General features: G+C 40.3%; 1 protein-coding gene across 6 annotated transcripts in view; it reads left to right on the forward strand.

Annotated features, from left to right (window-relative positions):
• LRP1B (LDL receptor related protein 1B) overlaps positions 1-27,094 on the forward strand; it is a 1,129,178-nt gene that overhangs the window by 1,010,581 nt on the left and 91,503 nt on the right. For 5 of the 6 annotated variants that reach the window (XR_013228123.1, XM_077320173.1, XM_077320175.1 and 2 more), the window contains exons 60-67: positions 2,321-2,520; positions 7,995-8,183; positions 10,364-10,512; positions 12,160-12,253; positions 15,759-15,875; positions 22,284-22,403; positions 23,885-24,004; positions 24,808-24,924. Coding sequence is in view for 5 of the 6 variants with exons in the window: in XM_077320173.1 (XP_077176288.1) it covers positions 2,321-2,520; positions 7,995-8,183; positions 10,364-10,512; positions 12,160-12,253; positions 15,759-15,875; positions 22,284-22,403; positions 23,885-24,004; positions 24,808-24,924 (1,106 nt within the window). In the remaining variant the exon portion in view is untranslated. The remainder of the gene's footprint in view (positions 1-2,320; positions 2,521-7,994; positions 8,184-10,363; positions 10,513-12,159; positions 12,254-15,758; positions 15,876-22,283; positions 22,404-23,884; positions 24,005-24,807; positions 24,925-27,094) is intronic. The other variant, XM_077320172.1, reaches the window with a different exon arrangement.

Raw genomic sequence — 27,094 nt, forward strand, 5'->3', positions numbered from 1 at the left:
TTCCCTTTAAGCGCTACAACGTATCGCTTTTTGCGGGACTGTTTCAGGAGTGTGGCAGATTGCGTGTGACGTCGTGCATAACTGCAAATTAGTAGCGTTTACAATTTGGAAGCCTTTTGCAACATTGAAGTCGTGCGGAATGGTCCTAAGTTTTCCTTAACAGTTTCTGCATGGGATAGTGGCTTTGACAAGGGAGACTAGAGCCATTCCTCCCCATGTGGGTTCTCCTGTACTTTTAAAAAGCCATTCCTCCGGAGAACCCAGATGCAACTCATTAAGAACCTTAAAGCGTAATTGGGCTGTTAGTCATTCCAAGGCATTTCCTAGAGGCATAGGTTTAAAGTAATTTTTCTGCATCGTTTGTGACTATTTAATGATTTATATTTTATTTACAGTTTAGATTTATAACCCGCCCTCTCTGCCAGAGGCAGACTCAGGGCAGCAAACAACATCGTAATAAAATCATGCCAAAAATTTGCATAGATGCATAGAATCATAGAGTTGGAAGGGACCTCATGGGTTATCTAGTCCAACTCCCTGCACTATGCAGGACACTCACATCCTTATCACTCATCCACTGTAACCTGCCACTCCCTTGAGCCTTCACAGAATCAGCCTCTCCGTCAGATGGCTATCTATCCTCTGCTTAAAAATTTCCAAAGATGGAGAACCCACCACATCCCAAGGAAACCTGTTCCGTTGAGAAACCGCTCTAACTGTCAGGAACTTCTTCCTGATGTTTAGATGGAATTTCTTTTGAATTAATTTCATGCCATTGGTTCTGGTGTGTCCCTCTGGGGCAAGAGAGAACAACTCTGTTCAATCCTCTATAATATAGAGTCTATATGGCAGCCTTTTAAATACTTGAAGAAGAGTTGGTTCTTATATACCACTTTTCTCTACCCCAAAGTAGTCTCAAAGCAGCCTTCCCTTTCCTCTCCCCACAACAGATACCCTGTGGGGTGGGTGAGGCTGAGAGAGCCCTGATATCACTGCTCGATCAGAACAGTTTTATCAGCGCCGTGGCGAGCCCAAGGACACCCAGCTGGCTGCATGTAGGAGAGTGCAAAATCAAACCCAGCATGCCAGATTAGAAGTCCATACTCCTACTCCAAACTTGTTATCAAATCCCCTCTCAGTTGTCACCTCTCCAGGGTAAACAGACCAGGCTCCCCCAACCTTACTTCATATGGTCTCCAAACCCCTCACCATCTTTGTTGCCCTCCTCTGGACACTACATCCCTCTTCAACTGTGCTGCCCAAACTGAACACAGCACTCCAAGTGAGGCTGAACCAGTACAGCGGTACCACCACCTCCCGTGATCTGGACACAATACTCCGTTTGATACAGCCCAAAATCCCATTTGCCTTTTTAACCACCAAGTCACACTGCTGACTTATATTCAATGTATGGTCTACTAAGACTCCTAGATCCTTTTTGCACATTCTACTGCCAAGACAAGTCTCCCCCATCCTATATTGGTGTATTTGGTTTTTCCTACCAAAATGCAGAACTTTACATTTGTCCCTATTGAACTTCATTTTTAGCCTACTTCACAAGCCTATCAAGATCATCCTATATTCTGATTCTGTCTTCTGTTGTGTTTGCTCCCCCTCCCAGTTTAGTATCATCTGCAAATTTAATAAGTATCCCCTCTAAACCCTCATCCAAATCAATTATAAATCTGTTGAACAACACAGGCCCCAGGACAAATCCCTTGGGTACTCCACTTGTAACTCTTCTCCGAGAGGATTCTGAACCATTAACAAGTACCCCCTGGGTACGATCAGTTATTGATCCACCTGACAGAATTAGGATCCATACTGCATTTTACCAACTTGTCAACAAGAATATCATGTGGAATAGTAAATATGCTTTTGAATAGTAAACTTGGAGAGTTTATTATATTATTTATTATATTATAGACCTTGTTGCTTTACAATATTTTCTTCAAGTCATTAGAATGGCAATGCAGTACTTGATTCACTAATATTTCTTCTATAGCACTGTAACTGAAGGGCTTCCTTATATGGCATTACTTGAAAATAAAGAAATTCTTATTCTCAGATATACCAATAAATTTACTGCTTTTTAAAACTAGGAAACAAAGTCAAATAACACCTCTTCCGCAGCCATCTGTGTCATTTACCAGCAGCATCTTGCCCCAAAATATTTCATTTGAAAGCAAGCTACATAGTGTACTTTCTAGTTGGTTCAGGATTGCAACCTAGCATATAATCCCTGGGTAAATATATATTGTTCCTATGAGTTAATGCTTCTATATCATTAAACAAAGTTCTTACACATTTTGTTTCCTAGATATTTGTACTGGATTGATTGCTGTGAAAATCCTCACATTGGCCGAGTTGGCATGGATGGTTCTAACCAGACAGTTGTGATAGAAACACAGGTCTCTAGACCAATGGCACTTACAATAGATTATGTGAACAGAAGACTCTACTGGGCTGATGAAAGCCATATTGAATTTGCTAACATGGATGGTTCTCATAGAAATAAAGGTCAGACATTTCTAATTCATCCAAGTTATTTAGCTTTTGTGTGATCTTTGTAAAGAAATAATGTTTCCTGTGATTATTATTTTCACAAATTATCTAGAGCAACTAGACTTTTTAATGTGATCTCTGCATGTCCTTGTGGGTTCCCGGCTTGTATTACTTAAAATTAATATAACTTTAAAAAAAGAAACCAACAATTTTTGCAATTGTGTTTCTGAATGCCAGAGTTATTTACAGTAATTTATCCTTGTAAAAAAAGACTTAATATACTGAGCAATGAATATAAGTTTCCATAAATTATTAATATACCTGCAAAACTGTATGACATTTTATAAAATGTGATTTCATAAAATAAATGTTCTCATAATCTAAAACAATAACAAACTTTTAATTAATAAATTAAAGAGATGTCATCAGTTCATTTAGACTTGCAATCAAATATTTACAGCTAGTAAATCTTTTTTTTTCCAATTGGGAATAATTACGTGGACAATTTGACCATTATTTAATAAAGGCAACCATGTTAATGTTTACATCTTATTTAAAATCAAATGCAGTACTAGCAACAATTAGCGTACTTTGTGACAACCCTGTAATATCCCAAGGCTTGTAATCTTCACAAAGTTCCTCTTACCATTGTTGTTATCATTATCATACATAATCGTAGATGGATGTAAGGGATTAGAAGAAGGGCTAATGTTTGTTTTTCATGACCTTGCAGATATTCCTGCTTTTTTAGCACCTTATCAGAAAAGGATAAAAATATTTAAAATAAATATGTGAAATAAAAACTCCATACAAAGTTGTTCACTGCACAATCCATGCCCATCTCTGCAACCTACATCCGTCATGACAACACTGCTCCCATGACAGTCAAACAAGGAAAAAAACAATTCCTTATATGCTGATGTGTCCATACCCCTTGATCAAGGCTAACCGTAGGGACATGTGGAACCAAAATGATTGGTCTTGTCTGTGGATCATTAATCCTTTACTGAGATAATCTTTTATGTAAAATAAATACCGCTTTAGGTTAGAAGAAAATAATATCGGAAATAATCATTGAATCAAAACAATGATGATTGAGGAACCAGCTGTGGCTAACTATTTTGAGAATAAAAGGGGTAACAGAAGACACTTTGCCTAGACCACTGACCAGTAACAACATTGGATGGGAGTTGAGACATTGGATGGGAGTTGAAACAGACACATGTGATGAAGCTCACTGTCTATTCTCAATCCTTTCTGAAGATATGGACATATGCTGATGACTAGTATTCCCCAGTTCTTCTGAGTTTAGTGGAAGCCTGTCAGCTCCTAGAACCCCATCAGTATAAAAGGTAAAGGTAAAGGTATCCCCTGTGCAAGCACCGAGTCATGTCTGACCCTTGGGGTGACGCCCTCTAGCGTTTTCATGGCAGACTCAATACAGGGTGGCCTTGCCAGTGCCTTCCCCAGTCATTACCGTTTTACCCCCCAGCAGCAAGCTGGGTACTCATTTTACCGACCTCGGAAGGATGGAAGGCTGAGTCAACCTTGAGCCGGCTGCTGGGATCGAACTCCCAGCCTCATGGGCAAAGCTTTCAGACGGCTGCCTTACTACTGCGCCACAAGAGGCTCATCAGTATACATCACAGTAACTAGGTTAAAATGATCCATAACGTAACCTTATGTTGTGTTGAAGGTTATTAGTGTTTCAGTCATATATAGCCAAATAAGAATGTATTTGGAAGGTTTTGTCAGCAAAGAACTTTACAAACCTGTCACAGCTAGTCATCCGTTCCTGGGAATTTAAAGTCTCAAACTTTAGAGTCAGTAAGTGGCAAGCATACAGTACAAAATAAAACAGAAAAGGTAATGCTCATACATTCCTACATCATATCAGTAAAAATGTAACCAATAATAATAATTTTAGATATGAATTTCATGTTGGACTTGGGTGAGATCCAAAATTCCTATTAAAACAAACATTTCCTTGTGTAAAGGTATGCAGGAATGCACCCTTCATTTTGTACAATGATTCGCAAAACCTGAGATACGCTTAAAATATATTCTAGGCACAAGTCTGGCTGCTCAGTACTGATAGCAATTCAATTTCGTTTTATTTCACGGTAAGTATTTTACCATGAGATCTATATAATGTACTGAGATTGCTTTCGATTCAGGTGGTGAGCCAATGTACAAAACAAAACTTGCACTTGTATCTTTCCACCCAGTGTTGAACCTGCTTATCATAGGTATTTAGGTTTATGTCACTCAAACTTCAATTTGAAGTGACAGGAGTCTTTCTTCTAAACAAAGGCTTATTGGCACTTTTTGAGGTTTTCTTATCTTTGTAAGGCATTGTTGCTTTTGTTGTGTGATGGCTGAAAATAATATGTAAAGTTTTAGAATAAGTACTACTAAGAAAATGAAAACGTTGTAAAGTAGAGCAACCTACCAAGACTAGAAAACACAACTATGTTTAGTATGTTTACAAAATTTACAGAAAGCCATCAATAATTAACACACACAAAGTAACATTGTATAAATTATCTTTGCTGTATAGTGTTCTCAGGCTAGGATTTGTTTAATAAATACATTTCTAAACAATAGTGCAGTAAATGCTATCTCTACATTATATTTTGATAACTGACACCGAATAATAATGATAGATGTAATCCTCTAACAAAAATTACAATTTTATAATTAGGATATTATATAAATATAATTCTAATGGCTGAAAGCTTTTAAAATTAAATCTGTGTTCTCTAATATAGTAATACAAGCGGGGAAACTACAAGTACTTATGGGGGAATATCTCATTTTATCCCCCCACACTATTTCCTCTTTCCCTTCCTTGAAAGCCCCTATGGCAGCCTTTCTCAACTTTTTTACCTTTGAGAAACTTCTAAAATATTCTTCAGGCTTTGAGAAACCCCAGAAGTGGTGCAATCGTGCACAATATGGTTGGGAAAAATAGTTGTATACATGCCCACCCAGGGGCCCTTCTACTTCCCACACCCTTCAGGGCCATCATTGGTCATGTTGGGAGGGGGTAGGTGGGTCAGCCTGACCATATGTGGTCATATCACCCAATAAATGTTTAACAAATGTTTTCACTTCAGGAAGCCCTTCTAGGGCTGTCAAGAAACTCCAGACTTTCCTGGAAACCTGGTTGAGAAATGCTGCTCTATAGCTTCTATCTTTTTATTTTTTTCCTTTTCTCCTTGCCACCCACCAGAACAATCTACCTGTATCTACCACCTGTGTTTAGTTTTCCTTCCTTCTCTCCCACTAGCAGCCTCTCCTTGGGAAAACTCTACACAGTTTTAGCTGCTGGACTGGCTTCCAGCCTTGTTGTCTGTTATTAAACCAGTTATGATTTGTCCTGGGCTCTTCACATCCCCCTGTGTCCCCTTCAATGCATTGAGCCCAAAGCAAGGTGGGATGGTTGAGTCTGACCAGCAGTCACCTTGAATGTGGTAGAAGGTGGGTCTAGGGATATGCAGTCACCTGCTCTATGGGTGACTCCTAGGCCCCAGGTTGGTGACAGGGTTGCTGCAGGACAGCAATCATGGTGTCTGTGGGTGAGGGAGGGAGGGAGACACAGCCATTCATTCTGTAGGTGTCACCCAGACCCTGGGCAAGCTGGAAGGGTTGATTCTGTGGTGGAAGGGTGGGCCTACAGGAAGAAGAAGAGTTGGTTCATATTTGCTACTTTATTCTACCAGGAGTCTCCAAGTGGCTTACAATCACCTTCCCTTTCCTCTCCCCACAATAGACACCCTGTGAGGTAGGTAAGGCTGAGAGAGCCCTGTTATTACAGCTCAGTCAGAACAGCTTTATCAGTGCTGTGGCGATTCCAAGGTCACCCAGCTGGCTGCATGGAGGGAAGCACAGAATCAAAACCAGCTTACCAGATTAGAAGTCTGCACTCCTAACCAGTACACCAAGCTGTCTCAGACACCTGCTTTGAGCAGCTCTTGGGGCCTGGACAGAACAGGAGGGTAGGTCCTGCCCAATAATCATATTGTCCATATAGTGTGGGAGTGTGAACGTGAGGAGACATAGCCACTTGGTGGGTTTGCAAGTGGCTCCCAGGCCCCAGGCAGAGTGTGAGGGTTGATTTTGCCCAGTAATTATGCTGTCTGTAAGGTGAAGGAAAGTGAGCCTCGTGAGGGGCCAAGGGAGATAAAACAATCCACTCTGTAGGTAGCTCCATGGCTCCAGGCAGCACAGGAAGGTTGGTCCTTACCATCAATCACTTGATTGTCATGTAAGGTTGGTTCCAGGGAGACACAGCTTTCCACTGTGCAGGTGACTCCTTGGCCCTGGGCAGGGGTGGAGAGTTGATCCTTTCTAGTAATCATGTCTGTCCAGTGAGGGAGGAGGGGCAAGTGGCTTCTCGGCCCAAGGCAAGTGGCTTCTTGGCCCAAGGCAGCACAGGAGCAAGTTTGGTCCCGATTCATAATCACATTGTCCGTTTTCAAAAGGAAAGTGGGCCCAGGGGATGCAGCTATCTAAAACTGTGTGGATGGCTCCCATGTCCCAAGTAAGGCAGGAGGGTTGGCCCTACCTTTCCCTGCAATGCACTATAGACCTTGTACATTGGTGGTTTCCGAGCCTGGATGGAGGGGGTTGGCCATTCATTTATCTTATTTTTGGAGAGTGGATGGTCCCAACCAGTGATATATCCATCTGTAACAGTGCCAGCAATAGTTGTCACATGTATGCTTCACTTGTGGAAGGAGTTGTCCATCCTTGAGAGGTCCACAATGTTTTATGCTTCCCCTTTACTAAATCACACAGGGTCTGTCATTTCCATTCTATTGCCCAGAACCCACCCTTGACAACATTTTTCCAGAAAGCACTTTCCTGGTGGGTCCTTTTGTGGTGGACAAAAATTCTCCCCCTCCCCAGTCAGGGTATATAGGGGATCATCCAGGGGAGTTCTGCCATGAGTTTGAAGCCACTAGCATGCAGAGGGCCCATTCTGTATAATCCAGGACCCTTCTTGGCATCTCCCAGAAAAGAACTTTCCTGGCCTGCCTTATATGACAGTTTGATGTCTTTGTTGTACGGAGTGCTCAGTTTGAATTTTACCGCTTTTAGACGAAACACATTTGATTCTTGTATTAGGATATAATTTATACCTGTTTTACCTGTATGTATATATTTTGGACATTTATCTGTATAATAGGCATATGCAGAACCATAATAATGTGGTTTTTAAATCACATTTTAACACCTTTGAATGTATAATTAAATATATATTATATTCTGTACCTATAGCATTGCATGCTTAGCAATATTCTGCTTGTTTTCTTTCTTTTTGGTCTCAGACTTTTAATTTACCTTTCTCACTAAGGTACTTTGCTTTTCCTGCTCTCTCTCTCTCTCTCTCTCTCTCTCTCTCTCTCGCTCTCTCTCTGTCTCTCTCTCTCTCTCTCTCTTTGGTGCACGTATTATCACATTAATGTTACATTCTGTTGCAGTTCCTAATCAACATATCCTAGGGGTGATTGCTCTCACATTGTTTGAAGAGTATGTATATTGGACTGATGGAAAAAACAAATCAGTCAACCGTGCCCATAAAACTTCTGGAGCAGATAAAGCATCACTGATTAACTCATGGCATGCCATCACTGATATCGAAGTATATCATTCTTATAGACAACCTGATGGTAAATATATTTTGTTTGTGTTCAGTGAAGTGCATCGTCTCAAATTTTGTTAAAGTTTTGAAGGCTTTGCTTAACAAGTCTAAGTAATTTGATTTTACATTTCTTAAGAGGTAAAACTTGCCAAGCATTATAATTTAAATGATGAAACATTAATATATCCAAACACATTCCAAAATAATGTTTCTCGTGGAGTACAACAAGGTCTCTTTAAAATGAAATTACTCTCAATACCTTGAAAGAAGCACGCAGGTTGCATATAACAGATTAAACTATAGTTTATTAAAATCAACAACTTAACTGTACATCTTATTAACATTTCCCATCCTGTAATGAAGGCTGCCTTAGACACAGATGACCTTTAAGAAAACTCAAATATATACAGATAAACACAGCTCAAATGAATGCTCTAATATACCCAAAAGTACCAATGCATGATTTACGATTTAAACCAGAAGGGAGTATTAAATCTTGAGCAGAATACATTGGAAACTTTGGACAGTAGAGCATAATCCTTCTCACTAAGGATGGTATTGATAATTTGTAGTTCATTGCTACAATTCGATCATAACTTAACTATATAATTCTGAATCAAACTATATTGACTAGGGAAAGGAGAACAAGCCAGAATAATATGGAGAAGGATATCAGGAACATCACATCCATGCAAGCAAAGTCTTTCTGCTACCGTAATTTGACGATACCTTTCACGGGTCACAGTCGAAGGAAGGATTTTCAGCCTTGCCAGGAGTAATGCCTTCCTTGGCTGAAAAGTTACAAAGAATAAAGGTAGAAAGGCAGAACTTTATAAGATAGAGGCATTCCCCAGTAAATGGGTGAGCAGGGGCTATAAGATACTGAATTTTAAATTTGCAGTTTCTGGTCCTAAAATCTCCGTGTTTTCCTCCAGACCTAGGAGCCATGATACATCAATGCTTTTGATCTTAGAGAGAATTTGATTATAACAGGTTGAGATTAATGACTTACCTGTAACGTCAATTAATAAATTTCCTGGAGTGGCTGAAAAATGAATGTTTAGCCAGTACTTGATGGACTGCAACCAGACTTTGGTCTCCAGTTGCTGCTGACCCCATTCAACAATTATAGTGAGATTGCCACCCTTCTGGGAACTTCTAATAAAGAAGTTGCCAGCTTTTGGGCAGATCTATACTAGGTCCAAGATGAGAATGGTAATGCTAATTCTCTTTATCCACGTCTCATTTTGTTCCTCATCCATCCCATGTCCCTATGGTAGTCAGTGTGAGTCTGTCTAGTTTGGATATCCCCCCCTCTTTAGATAAATTAAGGTGCTTTCTAATATTCATTATCTTCAAGCTTCAAGCGACAAATCCTAAGGTAGGATCCCAAAATACTGCTCAGCCCTCAAACCACAACTAATTCCATTTAATTGGTCAAAACTTTCCCTTACTGTCCCTTCTGTTGGCTCAGCTGCATGAGGCAAATAGCAGAAATCCAATTCCAGACCTTGTATCCCACCTTGAAATGGGAGCTGAAGGAAAACCAGCTCCCATCCTGGAGGAACAGGAACCAAAGTGCTGCATAGCAAAACACAACACTTTTCTTTTTTCAGTTAAGTAATACCTGGGCTCGATATGTTTATAAAATACATATACAAGACTAACATGCCTGCTAGACATAGTTTATTATTCCATGTTCCAAATTGTTTCTGGGGAACTCTAATCATGCCAGACCTGAGTCAATAGTACATCAGTTGCTGCTTCTTTCACCTTCTCTGCCTGAGTTTCACTAGACTTATGTGAACATCTGACATGATGACTAGGGCCATACCAAAATCTATTGGCTTTGATCAACTCAGTACTTCTTCAGCTGTGCCAAGCCCTGTAGTGAAGACTGGGGTGTGATAGGGCAGATGGAGGTAGTGGCAGCCCAGGTCTGGTATGACTTTTGGGAAACATGTAGATACTTTGTGAACTCAAAGATGCCTCATTGAATATCCAGATAGAATACAAAGAGGGGTAGATAGTTTTCATGTGCACATGTACGCATGCATGCGCATAAAGACATTGTTGCATTGTCATTTATTTATGGGAATCTTACTACAAAAAAGTCTTCTTAAGTGAATTGATTACTTCGCCAGAAGTTTCTGTAATGGGAAAAATTACTCTATTGATTTTCACATTTTTATTCATTTCCTTTTATAGTGCCTAAACATATGTGTAAAATAAATAATGGTGGCTGTAGTCACTTGTGCCTCCTTGCCCCAGGTAAAACACATATGTGTTCCTGTCCTACCAATTTTTACCTTGCTTCAGATAATAAGACCTGCTTATCAAACTGCACAGCCAGTCAAGTAAGTTTATTTTTTAAAATGTATTTGGAGATTTTCAAAGGGAACAAGTATTCTGTATTTTATTTTAACTATTTTAATTGATGCTAATTTAATAGCGTTAATACTTGCTTCCTTTTTTCCAATTCTCATCATCTGTTGTGGAAATGGTTCTCTGTTGAGCAACCTTTTCTCTAGTGTTAGGTGTGTTTTTTGGTTTGTATGTTTTTTGCTCATTGCAAGATCCTACTGGTGCAGGAGTAGAAACTGGGAGATGGCATCTCAGGCTGAGTTGCTGGATCTTCCTGGTACAATCCTGTCATGGTTATTTTGGAGCAAGCATCTCAGGCAGAGTCACAAGGTGCTAGCAAATTTATTTTAAACATCATCCTTGATGTGTGAACTTTTAATCACCTCATAGGCCCATTATGCACGGCTGCTGAAATGGCGATTTTGGATCACATGGAAAACGCGGAGGGGGAAGACGCGACGCACACCAGTTATGCACGGGGCGGGGCGCGACGGTGGCAAAACCCAGAGTAACCGATTATGCACGCGGTGATCCAGGCGCCGCTTCTGGTTGCGCCCCGGTCACCCGGAAGCTGCGCTTTCTTCCGCGTTTCACGAACGCGGCTTTTTCGGCGGCATGCACTGAAGCTGCGGCCGGTTGCAGGCGGCACCGTGCATTATCGGTGATTTTAGTCGCCGCCATTCCACCCCGAATGTGCGCTAAAACCCCCGTGCATAATGGGTCATAGTGGTAACATGTGGGTAAGATGGTGGATTTGCCTTGTTAAATGTTGATATAAAAGGACCTGAAGTAAAATCACAGGAGATATGTATGAATCCTTTGAGGTGTCCTGATTTGGATATAATCTGTGCCATGGAACATTTATTCGAATTGGGTGTTCAGCAAGTCTTGTTAACATCTGTGTGGGTAAGGACATTTGTGGAATAAAGTAAGGGAAAAGATGCATGTTACCTCTCCAGTACTGTGAGGTCTGCGTAACCTAACAGGGTGGTTTAGAAAGGCGTAAAATAATTCCCCTGAGTGAGAAGCATCTGAGTCACAAACTCTGGTAATTTTATATCTAACATTGTGGTGGAGAATGTGGGCCATTGACCTTGGACCTCTAAAAATCTCCCTCACATGCTTGTATTCCATCCCAAGACCTATCTTTTTAAGGCAGTATGCTGGGAAAAAATGGGAGGTTTTTAAAAGAGAAAAATCGGGAGCAACTTGGTACATAAAATGACTTTTTTGGCCAATATGGATACTGTCTTATTTTATTAATTTTGCAAAAACAATGGTGGGTTATTCAAAATCTACTTGTATTATGCTAATTTGTAATATAATGTACATGTAAATTTATTTTAACTAAGACGTACAATTATTTTGAATTAAAAATTTAAGGATGAGATCCACCACTGGTAATACTATTGGCTACTAATACTAGTATACATATAAAACAAAAATAATCTGTTTAGTATTTTTAAATGCAGCCTTTTAAATGTGGTATACCAAATCACTAGAAATTTGTTTTAAGGAATGCAAGCTTAAATTTTTGATCGTTGGTTGCTTAGGAGTTCTTATTTGCATAAAATATTCATGTTATTTCAATAAAAAGATGAATATGACAAGACTTTCATGACTCTTTCTTCCCCCTGTAGTTCCGCTGCAAAACTGACAAATGTATTCCATTCTGGTGGAAATGTGATACCGTAGATGACTGTGGGGATGGATCAGATGAACCTGAAGAATGTCGTAAGTGTGTATAATATTTTCAAAATGCTGTACAGTAGACATTGTAAGTTATATTTGTAAGAGTCATAAAGCCATTACTGTAAAATATTGGCTCATGTTATATAAAAACCTAACAGGTCACTGATTTTTCCTGTATTCTTCTTCTTACTTGCAGTCACTTTCAATACCTGGAAAGATTGTTTCTGATAGCAAGACAAAGCAATTTGAAGGGGGTGAAGGCACCTCTTCCGGTTTTTCCATCTATGGAGATGCAAAAAGGGGGCATCACCCCTTTACCAATCCACATTGCAGCTCCTTGATCTGTATAGCTGTTTATCCATGTAGATTCAGCAGCTCCAGGAATAATCCTTCTGAGAGCCAAAAGGAATATAGGACAGGACAGGAATGTAGGAATAATATCTCTACATATGTTTTATTCCTATGTATTTGTTAAAATCACCATATAATAAAATGTACAAGATCACTGGGCTGTAAACATGTACTTGTAGAACAACATAATACATGTTTTTCTGATAGTTTTCAGTGCAGGGTGGTACAGCGTGTTATTTAACAGTCTAAAAAATTTTCTGCTGACCCTTTATATTATTTCCTCTTCAAAAAATTCAAAAAGAGATTGACAAGAGTTCAGTAATTACTACTTTGTACTAGCAATTTTATACATTGCATTACTACTAAGCATTACAGTTGTGTCCTGGGTATTCTGTCAAATCAGCAGATATTCTGATAGCTTTTCATCATTCATACAGCTGCCACAGAATTCCAGTCGGTGCCTAGAAAGATTGAAATAAACAATGCTTTTAACAGTTGGCAGGATGTTTGCCATAATTTTGCCCTGACAGCTAACTACAAGATGTGGTATCTGTAAACTACTACATTTTAATCTGTTGTATGGTCTGTAATTTATTTGGGTCATGTCTACTCAAAAAAATTGGGCTGACACTTTGTAAGATAAAAAACAAAACTGCAAATTGATTGGATCATCTAGTTCATCCTCCTACCCTAAGGTAGAACATATTTAAATCATGCCTGGACCCTGTTCCTGGATGTCCATACTTGTGGCAGGCCCTGTCCCCACCTCATAGAAGGACAAATACTTCAACGACACTTCAGGGGAAGCCACACCTTCCCCTCAAATCACTCACCTCTCCTGGTGGACCTCCTAGGCACATTGGGGTTACTCTAGGAGGCAGGCTGGGCCCAATTGGCAGGACCAGAGTGGGTGAGATGCTGAAGGAGGAGTGGAAGATATCAGGATTCATTGGTGCTGGGTGGGGCCACTCGATGCCAACTCCAGTACAGTAAAATATGACAAAATCCCAACCTGAATATCTTCTAAAAGGGGTCTGTATTATTGGTTTGGTTTTTCAAGCCACTGTTAAGTAGCCCAAGAACAAATGCTAGCCATGCCCAGGATAGCCCAAACAAGCCCAATCTCATAAAATCTTGGAAGCTAAGCAGGGTTGATCCAGGCTAGTATTTGGATGGGAGACCTCAGAGGAACTCTGGGATAATTACACAGAGGCTGGCAATGGCCAACCAGCTCTGAACTTGCCTGGCTATGCTAAACAATCCTAGGATCTCCTGGCTATACATGCTATATAATAAATAAATAAGAACAAATGCTGTGCATCTATCCAAGGTTTTGATGTTTTTTTTAAACCCTCTTTTAGTGTTTTCTGAGTCTCTAGTTAGGGCAGAGAAGAAAAATGAAGATTGTACAGTGGTTTTATAGTCTTTACATTCATTAAGATCAGGAGCTCTTATTTTATTATCTTTTCTGTTTTTGTTTTTGTAGACTGGATTTTCGGAAAGAAGTTACTGTTAAATGTCTTCATTCCATAGCATTTATTAATCTTTGACATTTCTCTCAGATTGTCTCTGGAATCAATGTTAATATGCATAGGTTTGCATTGAAAATGACTTACTACTGCAGCAGAAATTGAAGCAAAATTACTGTAGACTATAAGGAAAAGCTTTCTTATTTTAGAAGAAATAACTTCCTGACTTCTGATACCCTTCTTAAAGAAAAATGGGAGTCACATGTTTATTTTAGACTGGAGAAAAGCTTTACAAATCTTCATTCTTAAATGTTGTTTTTTATTTTATTTTGAATGTATTATTTTCTTATTTAATACATTTATCAGCTGCCTTTCTCTCTTGTAGAGTTAGATGGCTTACATAGAGTTAAGGTGGCTTAAATATAAATAAAATGACAATTATAAAAACACCCAAAAGTCCAAAATTTAAAACCTTAACTCAACAATTTTAAACAGTGATGAAGAATGATAACTTTAAAAGCTCTCAGTATAACTGAAAACATGAGTACTAATTTGTATAGTAGTAGGATACATTTTAACTCAGAACATCTTCTGCCTACTGACAAGCTAGAGCAGCCTTTTTTTCAACCTTTTTGACTGTGGAAGAGTCCCTGAAATAAATTTTGAGGCTTCAAGGACCCCTGGAATCTGGCCACACCTCTCTGTCACATCCCCAGAAGGGACATGTCACCAGAAGTGACATCACCATCCACACCATCCAAATTTCCCTTTGTTTCTCTTCCTCTCCTTATGTTTACTACTAATTAACATAGGCTGGAAAGAAGGGCAGGAGCTGCGGTGACAGCTTGGAACCCTCATACCACAGCAGAACTGCCTCCCCTACCTTGATTTTATATCCACAGCTACCGATCGAGCCCACTGAACAGAGGCAGTCAGTTCCCTAGCTTGTGACCAAATCCATTAAAGCAGGAGGGGAAAGGCTGTGGACTGGAGCTCTGAGAGGGACCCCTGATTGGGAATCTCTTACCTAGAGTCTTATAAATTTGAATTTGACATGAGTTTGCTTACAAAGTCTATTCTGAAATCTGAAAGTATGCAATCATTAATTCTATTTTTAAATACCTGAATATACCTTCATTTTGACTTGTACTATTCCTTGTTTTCCCTGGACTTCATACCGAGCTACATCTAAGCTGTTGTTGTGGTTTTGCCAATGTTGTTTTTCTCTGTGTGTTTCTGTTCAGATTTGTTGGCCCCTACAACCCCCCCCCCCCATTGAGATTTCACAAAAATTCTGAATCTGAATATTTTACCAGTATTGGGACCAGGTTTTACGGGGTTCCTAAAAGGGAAGAGGAGGGTTTCCAATAGATCTGAACTGAAAAATACCCCCCTCCAAAAAAAATGCACACCCATATATAGCCTGCCATTGTCTGGCTCTGGGTTGTGACCCTGATATTCCTTGACAATCTTCCTATCCAATACTGACCAGAGCCAACCCTGCTTAGCTTCTGAGATCTGACTATATCAGTGCAGCTGAGGCTGTCCCGGTCAGGGCTAATCTAACTGGGCTAAGGCATAGGTTTATTTAAATCTCTATCAGTAAACAAAAAAGGTCATCTTGTTAGTAACCATTTTCTTACAGAATTTAGAGCATAATTAAATGATCTATTATTTGAACATATCAGTTTTCATTTTATGATCCAATAACTTGTTTCATTTTACAGCTGAATTTAAATGTCAGCCTGGCCGTTTTCAATGTGGAACTGGACTTTGCGTTTTACCAGCTTTTATATGTGATGGAGAAAATGACTGCGGGGACCACTCTGATGAGCTAAATTGTGGTAGGTCATCATCTGACGGCTGCAGAAAGCCCACATAATTCCAAGAAGTTTCTCTTTTCGTACAAGGATGGGAAACATGAATGTGATTATTTGCTCTCAAGCACCCCCATCCTGTTGATGACTCTCACAGGAACATAGCACTTAAGGTTTCTTTATGGCTAGCGGAAAACAATCAAGGGGTCATTTCATGTCCTGACAGAACGTGACTCCTAGGAGGAAACAAAAAACTGATGATGCCAAATGCTAGATTGCATTTGTTCCTAGGAAAAACAAGAGGAAAAGTCTGACCCACCAGGACGTAGACAGAGGAGATAAATTCCCTGGACATTAAGGGACTAAGATGATTCCATATGGGGACACATTGTTGGGAGGAGCTCTCATACCTGGGTTCCAGCTTGATGGTTCATTATCATGATTTTTATTTTAATAGCCCATCCTTTCAGTTTGGCTCAGGGCAGGCAACAAAATAGTAGGGATACAAATAATATAATTAAATAATTTAAAAAGCAATATACATAATTTAAATAAATTATTTTTAAAACCATCTAGTTAAAATAACTTACTGAGGGTGGTTGGATATATAAGACAAGTCAGAGGGTTCTTGGACATGGAGGCCAGCATTTACTCAATGTTCAATACTGGGCCTCAACCATAAACCTGACAGAACAGCTCTTTCTTGCAGGTTCACCAGAATTGTTGGAGTTTATTAACTTGTTTCAGGTTCATTACTTCAACTGTTAAACAGCCAATATTGTGATAGAAGTTGCTATAGCAAAAACAGCTTTACTGAAAGTGAATAACACTACAATCTCATTAGCATGTATACTCAGAGGTTAATCCTGCTGAGTCTACAAGAAGTTCACAGCTTTAAATGGCTCATCTCTAGAAATGGAATGTGTAGAATACATGTGTGGTCACGTTCTTTGTAATACATTTCTTATTTTGAAAGCTGCAAGATTGTTCCCCATAAGCCCCACACAAATATGTTATTAAAAGGGTGCAGGTGAAGAGAGGCAGTTGGACAGTAGATCACCAGATCTCTGGGAGTGCTTAAATGCAGTAAGCTGCCCCTGTGAATGATAGAGTGAAAGCAGGACACATGGAAGTAGGTAGAGCGAGCAAATGGTAATGCAGCCAGAGTGCTTGGAGGGATGTCCCTCTTAATAGGGAACAAATCTAATTGACCAGGTGGCTGCAACATAGATAACCAGAGAAAAGCAAAGAACCCCTCTGGAATGTTGGTGGTCTTAGGAAAGCATTGAACTGCCAGACGGAGACTGGCTAAGTGTCTTAACCTTTCAGACAGCCCAGAGTGGAGCAGTGTTCAGGATTCAGCATGTTGTTATATGATATCTATTATTATATTTATACAGTTGTTCTTATTGTTCAGATTTCTGAGTAAGTTTGGCTGTTCAATGCTATGTTCTCTGAAAGGAGGCTGTCAAGGAGATCAAAACAACACCTTTATCAAAGTTCCAACATTCTTCAAATATATGAAGCTGCTGGCAAGATGAAATTCTGAAATTAAAAAGCCGCGGTGTGGAGTGTAATCAGCCTAATTAAAGGCTGAGCTCCAACACCTGCACATATGGCAAGCCAAAGAGGCCAATATACTACACCCTTCTGTCCTATTTGATATAGTCTTGCAAGTATCTTGGTCAAACTCTATCATGCTGTTCTTCACTGATGGTTCTTCACTGATACAACCTCTGCTGTTTCTATCACTTTTCATTCATTTTGAAGTTCAGGCTCCATAATAGCATATCCTTGCACAAGTCCCTAAGCAAAATTCAACTCAACTATCCCCACTTCTGGGGCACTACTGGTACATGCACCACGAACACTTTCAGAGAGAACAGATTACCCAGAAACACATCCCTTCATTTGATCCACATGTTATCACATCAGGAAAGTATCTGGTGTCTCTGTCCAATAGGATAATGCTCCCATAGCTTATGTCACATTAGTGGGAATCCATGCTGAATGGGAACTAATTTTATAAATATTATACACACACAAACAGACCATCATTTGGGACCATCATTTGGGACAAATGTGCAGACAGATCTTTGAACTCCACCACCATCATATGGTCAATCCTCAGATCAGGATGCACATGATCTGGAAGAGTTCTCAGCCATCTGTTCATTAACAGTTCAGCAGATCTCCTGCCTGTGATAGTGCAAGGTGTGGTATGTTGCATCAAAAGGTAACTTACAGGTGATGATCCTAGTCACCCACAACAATTAATTTTAATGCATCCTTTGTTTTCCTTACCATTCTCTCAGCCTGTCCATTAGTTGCTGTATGAAAAGGATGTAAAGTAACATGACAGATTAAGCCATTTGCAAGGAATGTGTAAAATTCTTCTGATGTGAACCGAGCCCCATTATCAGAGATAACAGCACCTGGCCGTTCATCAGTTGCAAAGAGTTGATGCCATACTTTAATAACATCATGGGACATAATCAATGAAGCAGGAATAACTTCCAACCATTTGGAAAATATATCAGCCACTATCAGAAACTCTGACCCTGAACTGGACTGGTGAAATCAATATGAAGCTATGACCATGGAGTTTGTGTTGACTCTCTCAGATGCATCTGGATTTGGCCTGACACTCATCACACTTTTTGACCCACTCTTCTGCCTCACTATCCATCTTGTGCTACCACATTAAACTGCATGCAAAAGCCTTCATCTTACAATGTCAGGGTGCCCTATATACAATGTCTCCAACACATGATGCCTCAAAGCTGTAGGAATAGCAACTCTATTTCTCCAAAGGAGGCAGCCTTTGTGCACTGATAGCCCATGTTTTCTCATCACAAATTTCTCTTTAAGCTTGCCTACTGACCATCCCTGAACACTCAGTTGCGAACCCAAACAAGAACTGGGTCCATAGATGACAATATCAGTCACATGAAGGGATGGTTGAGGTAAGGACTCTAACAACAGAACTTCCAAGGATGATGAAGACCTACCTCAACCAATGGAAAGGAAAGCTGGCTCCAATCTTGAACATGGGCAATACCCTTAACCAGCCTATGTAAGAATGTGTAATCAGAAGGATTTTTTAAAAAATTGCCCACTGAAGCATAAGTGAGGACAATATCTGCAGTGTCCGTCAATTAGGGGGCAAAATCCCAAAATGTCTCCAAGGGTGGGAATGAAATGGAGCATTCAAATGTCTGGTGTCCATTTAAACTGAACAGCTGATTGGTGGAGCATTCAGGATGTTCAATTTAAATGGCCAGCAGCCATTCACTAAATGTATAATACTGCACTTCCACTTCACTGATGTCTCATACCTTCCCTTTATTTTTATGATAATCAGTACATCGGGTAATCTGTGGACCTTCATGTGTAAAATCTGGCCATAGTTCTCTGATGAAATAATAGGGAACCTTGATTCAGAGTCCACTTCCATAACATGAAGTACCCTGGATAGTGACAGTTATTGTAAATTTCCTTTGTACACGTGGCTGAACATGGTTAACAGTATTATTGGCTTCATCACATGACACTTATACAGAGTGTGTAGTGGGATGGTGTTGGGGTTTCCTTTCTGCTGTGTTCCTAGAAATGGCTTGTTTATCTTTAGTCTTATATGCTCTCTCAGTATGTCCTAAATGCTTACAAAATTGTGCATCTCTAAATTTGCAAAACTACCTTCATGATGTCCTCCACAACCTTTGCACCTCACAGATGGCACTGGAATGGACCTCTGACTTCTCATAACATTCATTTTAATTGGAGAGCTTTTGTGCTGTACTGTATGAATATCCAACAAATCAGAATTTCTAGCCAAATGGACTTGAGAGCAAGGTGAACTCCTTGCCAGCTGCACTTCACTTGTGCTTCCTGATGCTGCTTCAGAGGTCTATGCTTCCTCTTGTGCATTTTGAAATGTAAGCTGTTCTTAACAAACACCTCTGTAAGGTGTCATCGTACAGACCACAGACCAAGTAATCACATATCATCACCTCTAGATTTTAAAAACTGCAGTGCTGTGCCAGCTGTTGTAATTCAGCAATACAGGTAGAAACACTTTCGGTTGGACCCTGGTTGCTCTTGTAAAAAGCATTATATTATGCTATCTCAGAAGGCTTTGGTGGAAAATGTTCTCAAACAGTCAAAATGTCCCCATAAGACATATCAGCATGCTTAGCTGGTGCTAGGAGAGCCTGGGCTAAATTGAAATGTTCTGTTCCACAGACACTAAGTAACACAGCATGTTTCCTTTCTGGCTCTGTGATGCTGTTAGCTGCATAATTTCCCCACTTCCTAGGACATACAGGATTAAATTTTCCATATGTCTCCGGGTTACCATGCCTCCTGTGTTACCAACGGACCTGAAAGTGTTCTGAAAGCAATTTTTACACAGTCTAGGCAATAGCTTCAGCACAACTCTGTACTTTCTTTAGTCCATGAGAAAAACACAATTTCTGCATCTCTGAAAAAGGTCACCAAGGTGATAAAAATGATGTCTCTATTGCAGTGCCAAAGGGTACAATATCCTTCAAACAGCTGCTGCCGCCAGCAAGACAAAACACCAAAACTAAAAAACTGAGGTGTGCAATGTAATCAGCCTAATGAAGGGCTGAGCTCCAACCCCTGCACATATGGCAAGCCAAGGAGGCCAATAGACTATGTTCACCTGGTTCCAAAACATTAAATTCAACTTTTGAAAGTATGATCACTTTAGTAGCATCTGAGGCAAGAATCCACAACATTTTGAATCTGTAGGAGTTTTAGAATTTTAAGAACATTTAGAGTTTGAGTCCAGTCACAAAACACTGGGTTGTGCCAAGCCAAGCATCCTACTATAATGTAGACTGCTTCTGAATGGGCATTCCCTACTACCACAATGGTGATGTTTCCTATGGTCTTATTAAGTGAAGAAAAGATAATATTGCTTTCAGGAAGTGGAAACCAACATTGGTGGATGCTACTAGTACTATGGACACCATATTAGGGATCTCAGGTTTGAAGGTACAGCTTTTGGTTCCCTTTTATAAAAAGAATCCCAAACACTCCTGAAATGCTATTCATGGATATCCTTCTTCCACGATACCAGCATATTTGATTTCTCTGAATAGAGTCAGTGAGAAAATTTCACTCTGTTGTATTGCCATTTGGGCATTTTGTTAATAAGATCAGACAATAGTGTGTTCTTGGAAACGACAAAAGTAAGAGGAAAAGACAGCAGCAAATTAGAAAGATTATGAAATTCAAATCTGAAAAATGAAACACATTTTAGATTGTATAATGGCTGAGGTGGCGGCTGGTTAGGGCTGACGCCGAGCCCTGCTGGCTGCACCACTACTGCCGCTCGTCTTCCAAGGCTGTCCCCACTCTCCTGAGGGCAGGACCATCCTCGAAAGATAGGCAGTGGCAGAGCACCAAGCAGGGCTCTGCACTGGGCCTCACTGCTCTGTGACTACTGGCTTCCTTCGAGGCCAGTCCTGCGTTCCTGAAGGTGGGACCAGCATTGGATTACAGGCGTCAGTGGCCACATTGCACCAAGTGTGGCTCAGCGCTGGACCTCACTGCTCTGCCACCACCTCTTCCACCGGCCATCTTCAGAGTTGGTGTAGCAGTTTGCCTTGGCCTCCTCTGCCAGTGGTATCCATGCCTCTTCTGGCATGCTTCCTGGGGTGGGACTACAGATATTATGTCCATAGACATTTCCATTTCAGGGTGCACCAGAAGATTGTTCGACATCAAAAAGTCTTCACCTTCCAGTGAAAAGCACCTGTAGCTACTGCTACCACCTATTTATTGAGTGAAAAGGCAACTAAGGGGATTACAACCCCAACCAGAACAGGGGATAACCCATTTCCTGGGTCAGACTTTCTGCCCACCAGTAGCACCTCCAATTTATCAGAATTAAGTTTCAATTTGTTAATCCTTATCCAATCCAAAACTTCCTCCAGGAAACTTCACAGTTTCCAGATCTTCCCCGGGATATGATGGAAGAGCAAGGTAGAACTCTGTCATCTGTATATTGGTGGCAGCAGCCTAAATATTCAGATGACCTTATCTAGCAGTTGAAAAGCATGTAGGACAAGATGGAACCTTGGGGAACCACAGAGAACAAAGACCAAGGAGCCACGCAGCAGCATCACACTTTGAAACCAACCCTCAAGTTAAGACCAGAACTGACACAAAACATTGTTTCTCAGTTCCAATCCTGAAGGCAGATCCAGAAGGATATGATCACTGGTATCGAAACCTGTTGAGAGTTTCAGGAGAATTAGCAGGGTCACACTTTCCATGTCCATCTCCTTGATCATGTCATCCACCAGGGCAACCCTGGCCATTTCAGTTCCATAACTAGGTTGGAAACTATATTGGAATAGATTTAAACAAGACTCATTTTTTAAAACTGTTTTTTCTTGCCAGATACACATGTTTGCCTGTCTGGTCAATTCAAGTGCACAAAGAATCAGAAGTGCATACCGATAAATCTCAGGTGTAATGGGCAGGATGACTGTGGTGATGGTGAAGATGAAAGAGATTGTCGTAAGTAACTCCTAAACAAATTTAGCAGTAATGGATTAAGAGGACAAGTGATCTTATGAATCTGTAACAGTTTTTAAAACCTGGGAATAGGGTAACTACCAAAAGGATTTCTAGGAATCTTGATTTAGTTTTGTTTAATTGTTTATTAAAACCGAAGCGACTAACTGGATTTACTCAATGTTTTTTCATATCCATTATTTTTCATAGGAACTATATTCACATTTGCAGCATTTGTTTACACCCAAATGAGATTAATTTTGGCATGCAATCTTGCCTGATTCCTTCTTTCTCAGGTTTTCAGTGTCAGATTAACAAATGTTTCTGCACTCATTGTTTATTCTTGATATTCAGTGTTGGGTGTAGCTTGGTTTAATTCAGTCATAGTGTGAGCAACTCTGCACAGAAATGTTTTCTTCTGTTTCCCCCCTGTTTTTTTTTCAGAATATAATCTCTGGTGCAGCACCCCACCCCTAGAAAGCAAAAGAATGCTGCCTTGTCCAAAGATCCTTACACCACCAAATCTCCTGACTCCTTCCTCTCCATTCCACCCTTGTGGAGGGCAGAAGCACATGGAGGGTTGGAAAGAAACTTAGAGGGTGGTTGCCAGTTCCAGGTGGTGTCAACCTAAATTGTGTAGGGCTCAGCCAGTCAGCCCCCCAAATCTCCCTTTCTAGCCCACCTGATGTGACCAGTGCCCAGAATGGGTGTCATCCAACTATCTATGTCAGAGCCTACTCCCACTCATATGACCATCCTGGAACCCGCAAAAGCAATATGGGTGGCAAATCCCCATCATGTCATCTGAACACATTGGCTTTCAAACTCTGTTAAAACCAGGAGACTAAATATAAATTAAATATAGAGACATTATATATCTTGAAGCAACATTTCACTCAGCCCTGTGCCCTGGTTTTAGGAATTTTTGGACTTTTATGGACAAAGTCACTGCACTTTAATAAGCTTTAAACCTAATATTAGTATTTTGCTTATATGGATCAAATCTTGAATTGTATTATTTGTCATTGGCAAAACATCACAGTTTACTATTTTATTTATTGATTTATTGTATATTGTGTATAGTGTAGCTAGGAGATTTGAGGATTGTCTGGAAGCCAGACAATTGATGTTTAGAGGTGATTTGACATTTCTTGCCTCTGCATCGAGACCCCTACTAATCCTTGAATGAAATACAACCCAAATTCATTGAAGTCTCCCATCCAAATAATAGCTAGGTTCAGCCCTGCTTAGCTTCCAAGATCAGACAGGCTCAAACTTGCCTGGGCAATCCAGGTAAAGGCACCACAGTTCATTAACTTTTTGATGCATTCTTTTGAAAAGCATTTTGATAATGTAGTAAGCAAAATATCAGTTCTGCAACATTTAGGGGGGAAAGTAGTTAAAAATAGTTTTAATTATTTTATCTTGAACTTCTGAATGTTGGGGAACAGTTTCTGTACTTAAAACATTAATTTTATTTAAAGCAGAAAACAGCTGTTCTCCTGACCATTTCCAGTGTAAAACCACAAAACACTGTATTTCTAAATTGTGGGTCTGTGATGAGGATCCAGATTGTGCAGATGGTTCTGATGAGGCAAACTGTGGTGAGTAAAAAATATTTTTATTAAAAATATTTCTTGACTGAACATATTAGTATCAAAGTTCTCAATGTCATTTACTCTTGGCCTTGACTTATTATAATAGCTAATAATTGAAGAACTGGTTTTTATACCCCACTTTTCACTACCCAATGGAGTCTTACAATTACCTTCCCTTCCTCTGCTGGCAACAGATGCCCTGTGAGGTAGGTGGGGCTGAGATAGCTCTGACAGGACTGCTCTGTGAGAATAGAACTTTCAGGACCCTGACTAGTCAAAGGTCACCCAGTTGGCTACTTGAGGAGAACAAGTAGTTAAACTGAGCTCTCCAGAGGCCACAACACTTAACCACTACACCAAATTGGCTCTCCATAACAGCTAATTGATTAGGTTCATATAACCATATGTTAAAATGTCTTTATTGAGCTTTTGATGAAGTTTTGCCTTGCTTGCATGGAATTCTGTTTTCTTTAAATGAAACCATGTAATTGATTCTTCAAGATACACGAGATTTCCATTCTTGAGCTGGAAGACAGTCTGTGTTTATCCCTATACCGTTTCAGGTCATACCAGGTTCATACAAGACTGGATTGTATTAATTCTTCATAATTTATCTCTCTACTTAAGAATGTTTAGCAAATTGGAATTGGTCTAAATTTGCTAAGAATCCTTGGAGAGTAATTCTGCCATTCCCTAACCAGTTTTCCCTCTAAATTTCCCTCACGTAGACCAATTCACACCATGCATTTTTGACAGTTTTAACCGCTTTAAGGTGCCGCAATGCATGTAGTATTTGTGTTTCATTACAGAGAAAAAGACTTGTGGACCTCATGAATATCAGTGCAAAAACAACAACTGCATTCCAGATCACTGGCGATGTGATAGCCAAAATGATTGTGGTGACAATTCTGATGAAGAAAATTGCAGTAAGTGATTTCTAATGTTCTCATATCACATTTTTACATTCTAACTTTGTGCTTTTGATTTTGTTTAAATGTGAACCATCTAGGGAAACCTAAATTCATAAAAGATGCATACTATTTCAAATGGAATTGAATACAAAATAGAATCTTGTTTAAGAATTACAAAAATGTTTCAAGGCCCATCCTAGTGACACATACAGTTTCCAGAAATATACCTATTTTAACTAGTGTTCAATTAAAAAAAAACACACCAAGATTTCTGGCCATCTTGAAGATACACAGACACAAAAAAGTATTGCTGCATATAGCAAAAACAGCCTGCTGTGACCTGCAGGACCTTTCCCACCCAATGTTTTCTCAATATTTGGAGAGGCTTTTCTCCCTCTCTCAGGTAATCTGTTGTCACCACATAACCTTTGTATAGAATTGCCCACTGGGAGGGTCAGGACCCTCCCAAGTTGTGAGACCTTGCCTCTGTGTCTCCCACTGCCCAGTGCCTGGTCACCACATGGACAGTTTAATGAGTTCCAACTCATGAGGAATAGCTGCTTGCCAAATGCCAGCCTTCCCCCAGCACTCCTTTTAAAATAGTTTGTCCGAGATAGTTGTCTATGTGGTACAGAGAACCACTACCAGTGACAAAAGTTATAAAGTATTTATAAAAATAAAATGTTCAAAAGCATACTTTTAGTACAGCACCCCGATTGAGCAAGGGAATTAAAAGAAATGGGCAAAACACAGTTCATCTGTCCTTCTTTCTATATATGCCCTAAACGTAAAGGTATCCCCTGTGCAAACACCGAGCCATGTCTGATCCTTGGTAATGCATTTCAAAATCATAATGAACACTTTTCTGCATTAGTTAAATTCTACATAAAGGTAAAGGTATCCCCTGTGCAAGCACCGAGTCATGTCTGACCCTTGGGGTGACGCTCTCTAGCGTTTTCATGGCAGACTCAAAACAGGGTGGTTTGCCAGTGCCTTCCCCAGTCATTACTGTTTAACCCCCAGCAGCAAGCTGGGTACTCATTTTACCAACCTCGGAAGGATGGAAGGCTGAGTCAACCTTGAGCTGGCTGCTGGGATTGAACTCCCAGCCTCATGGGCAGAGCTTTCACTGCATGTCTGCTGCCTTACCACTCTGCGCCACAAGAGGCTCTTATATATGCCCTATCAGATGTTAAAATATAGTACAGGCTCCTGAGGAAGTTGCAAATCTCTACAGAGTTTCCATTACTTTGAAGTTTCCTTTAGCTGTCCAGGTAAACAAAAGGTCCATGGCTTCTTCAGGCCTCAGTTAATAGTTATTTTTGCTCTGATGGACTCAGCACCAAAGAAAGCTTCCTTCTTGCTCCCCTGAGTTTTATCATCACTCTTTTCCCCACCCACTGATCAGGTCATAGAATCACAAGCACACAGAATTTTGTCATCTGCAGACAGACCTGAATGTTTTTATTTAGAAGTTCTCTAATCTGCTGTGCATTGGTATGATGTGGCATCACATTAGTGGGTGAATAAGTTTGGAACATGTTTAATTACAAAGCAGGCAGTAACGTGTCCAGAAATGATACCAGAATAGTACTTTCTCCCCCTCATTTTCTTTCTGCACCAATATTATAGCAATATTGTAATAAAGATCAAAAGAGTAAATGCAAGAGCCAAAGACTGATTCTATTGCCTGGCAGGATGGCAGTATAGGCAGCAAAGAAGATGCGACACCATTTTCTTTTGGAATGAATAAAAGGCCACAGCTTTTATTAACACAACTCCAGCAGGAGCGTTGGCCTGGCATGAGGAGGAAACCTCAAAACACGGTCAGCAGACCGTGCTTTGTTAACGATCCCAGATGGCGCCCTGGAGTCCCTGCCGTGGCATCAGCCTGAAGCAGAGATACCCCTTGCCAGCTGGGAACACTGTGGGAAGATGGTTTTAGTGGGGTCCACCGGGCGTAAGCCTCTGTCTGAGTCCCCAAACCATCCGGCAATGTGAACATGCCATCCCAGCCGGGTGGCACGCCCGCTCACATACGCGCCATCTCTTATGGAGACCCCAATGACAGGAGAGAGCCGGTTCACAGACCTGTCTCCCCGAAAAGGAATCCTCCCATGCCAACCGCCAGCTGTGACAATACAATAAAACACCTATCAAAGATTAAACATCAAAACTAGGGAGG

Source organism: Paroedura picta, chromosome 2, assembly GCF_049243985.1.
Source record: "Paroedura picta isolate Pp20150507F chromosome 2, Ppicta_v3.0, whole genome shotgun sequence".
Classification (NCBI taxonomy): Eukaryota; Metazoa; Chordata; class Lepidosauria; order Squamata; family Gekkonidae; genus Paroedura; species Paroedura picta.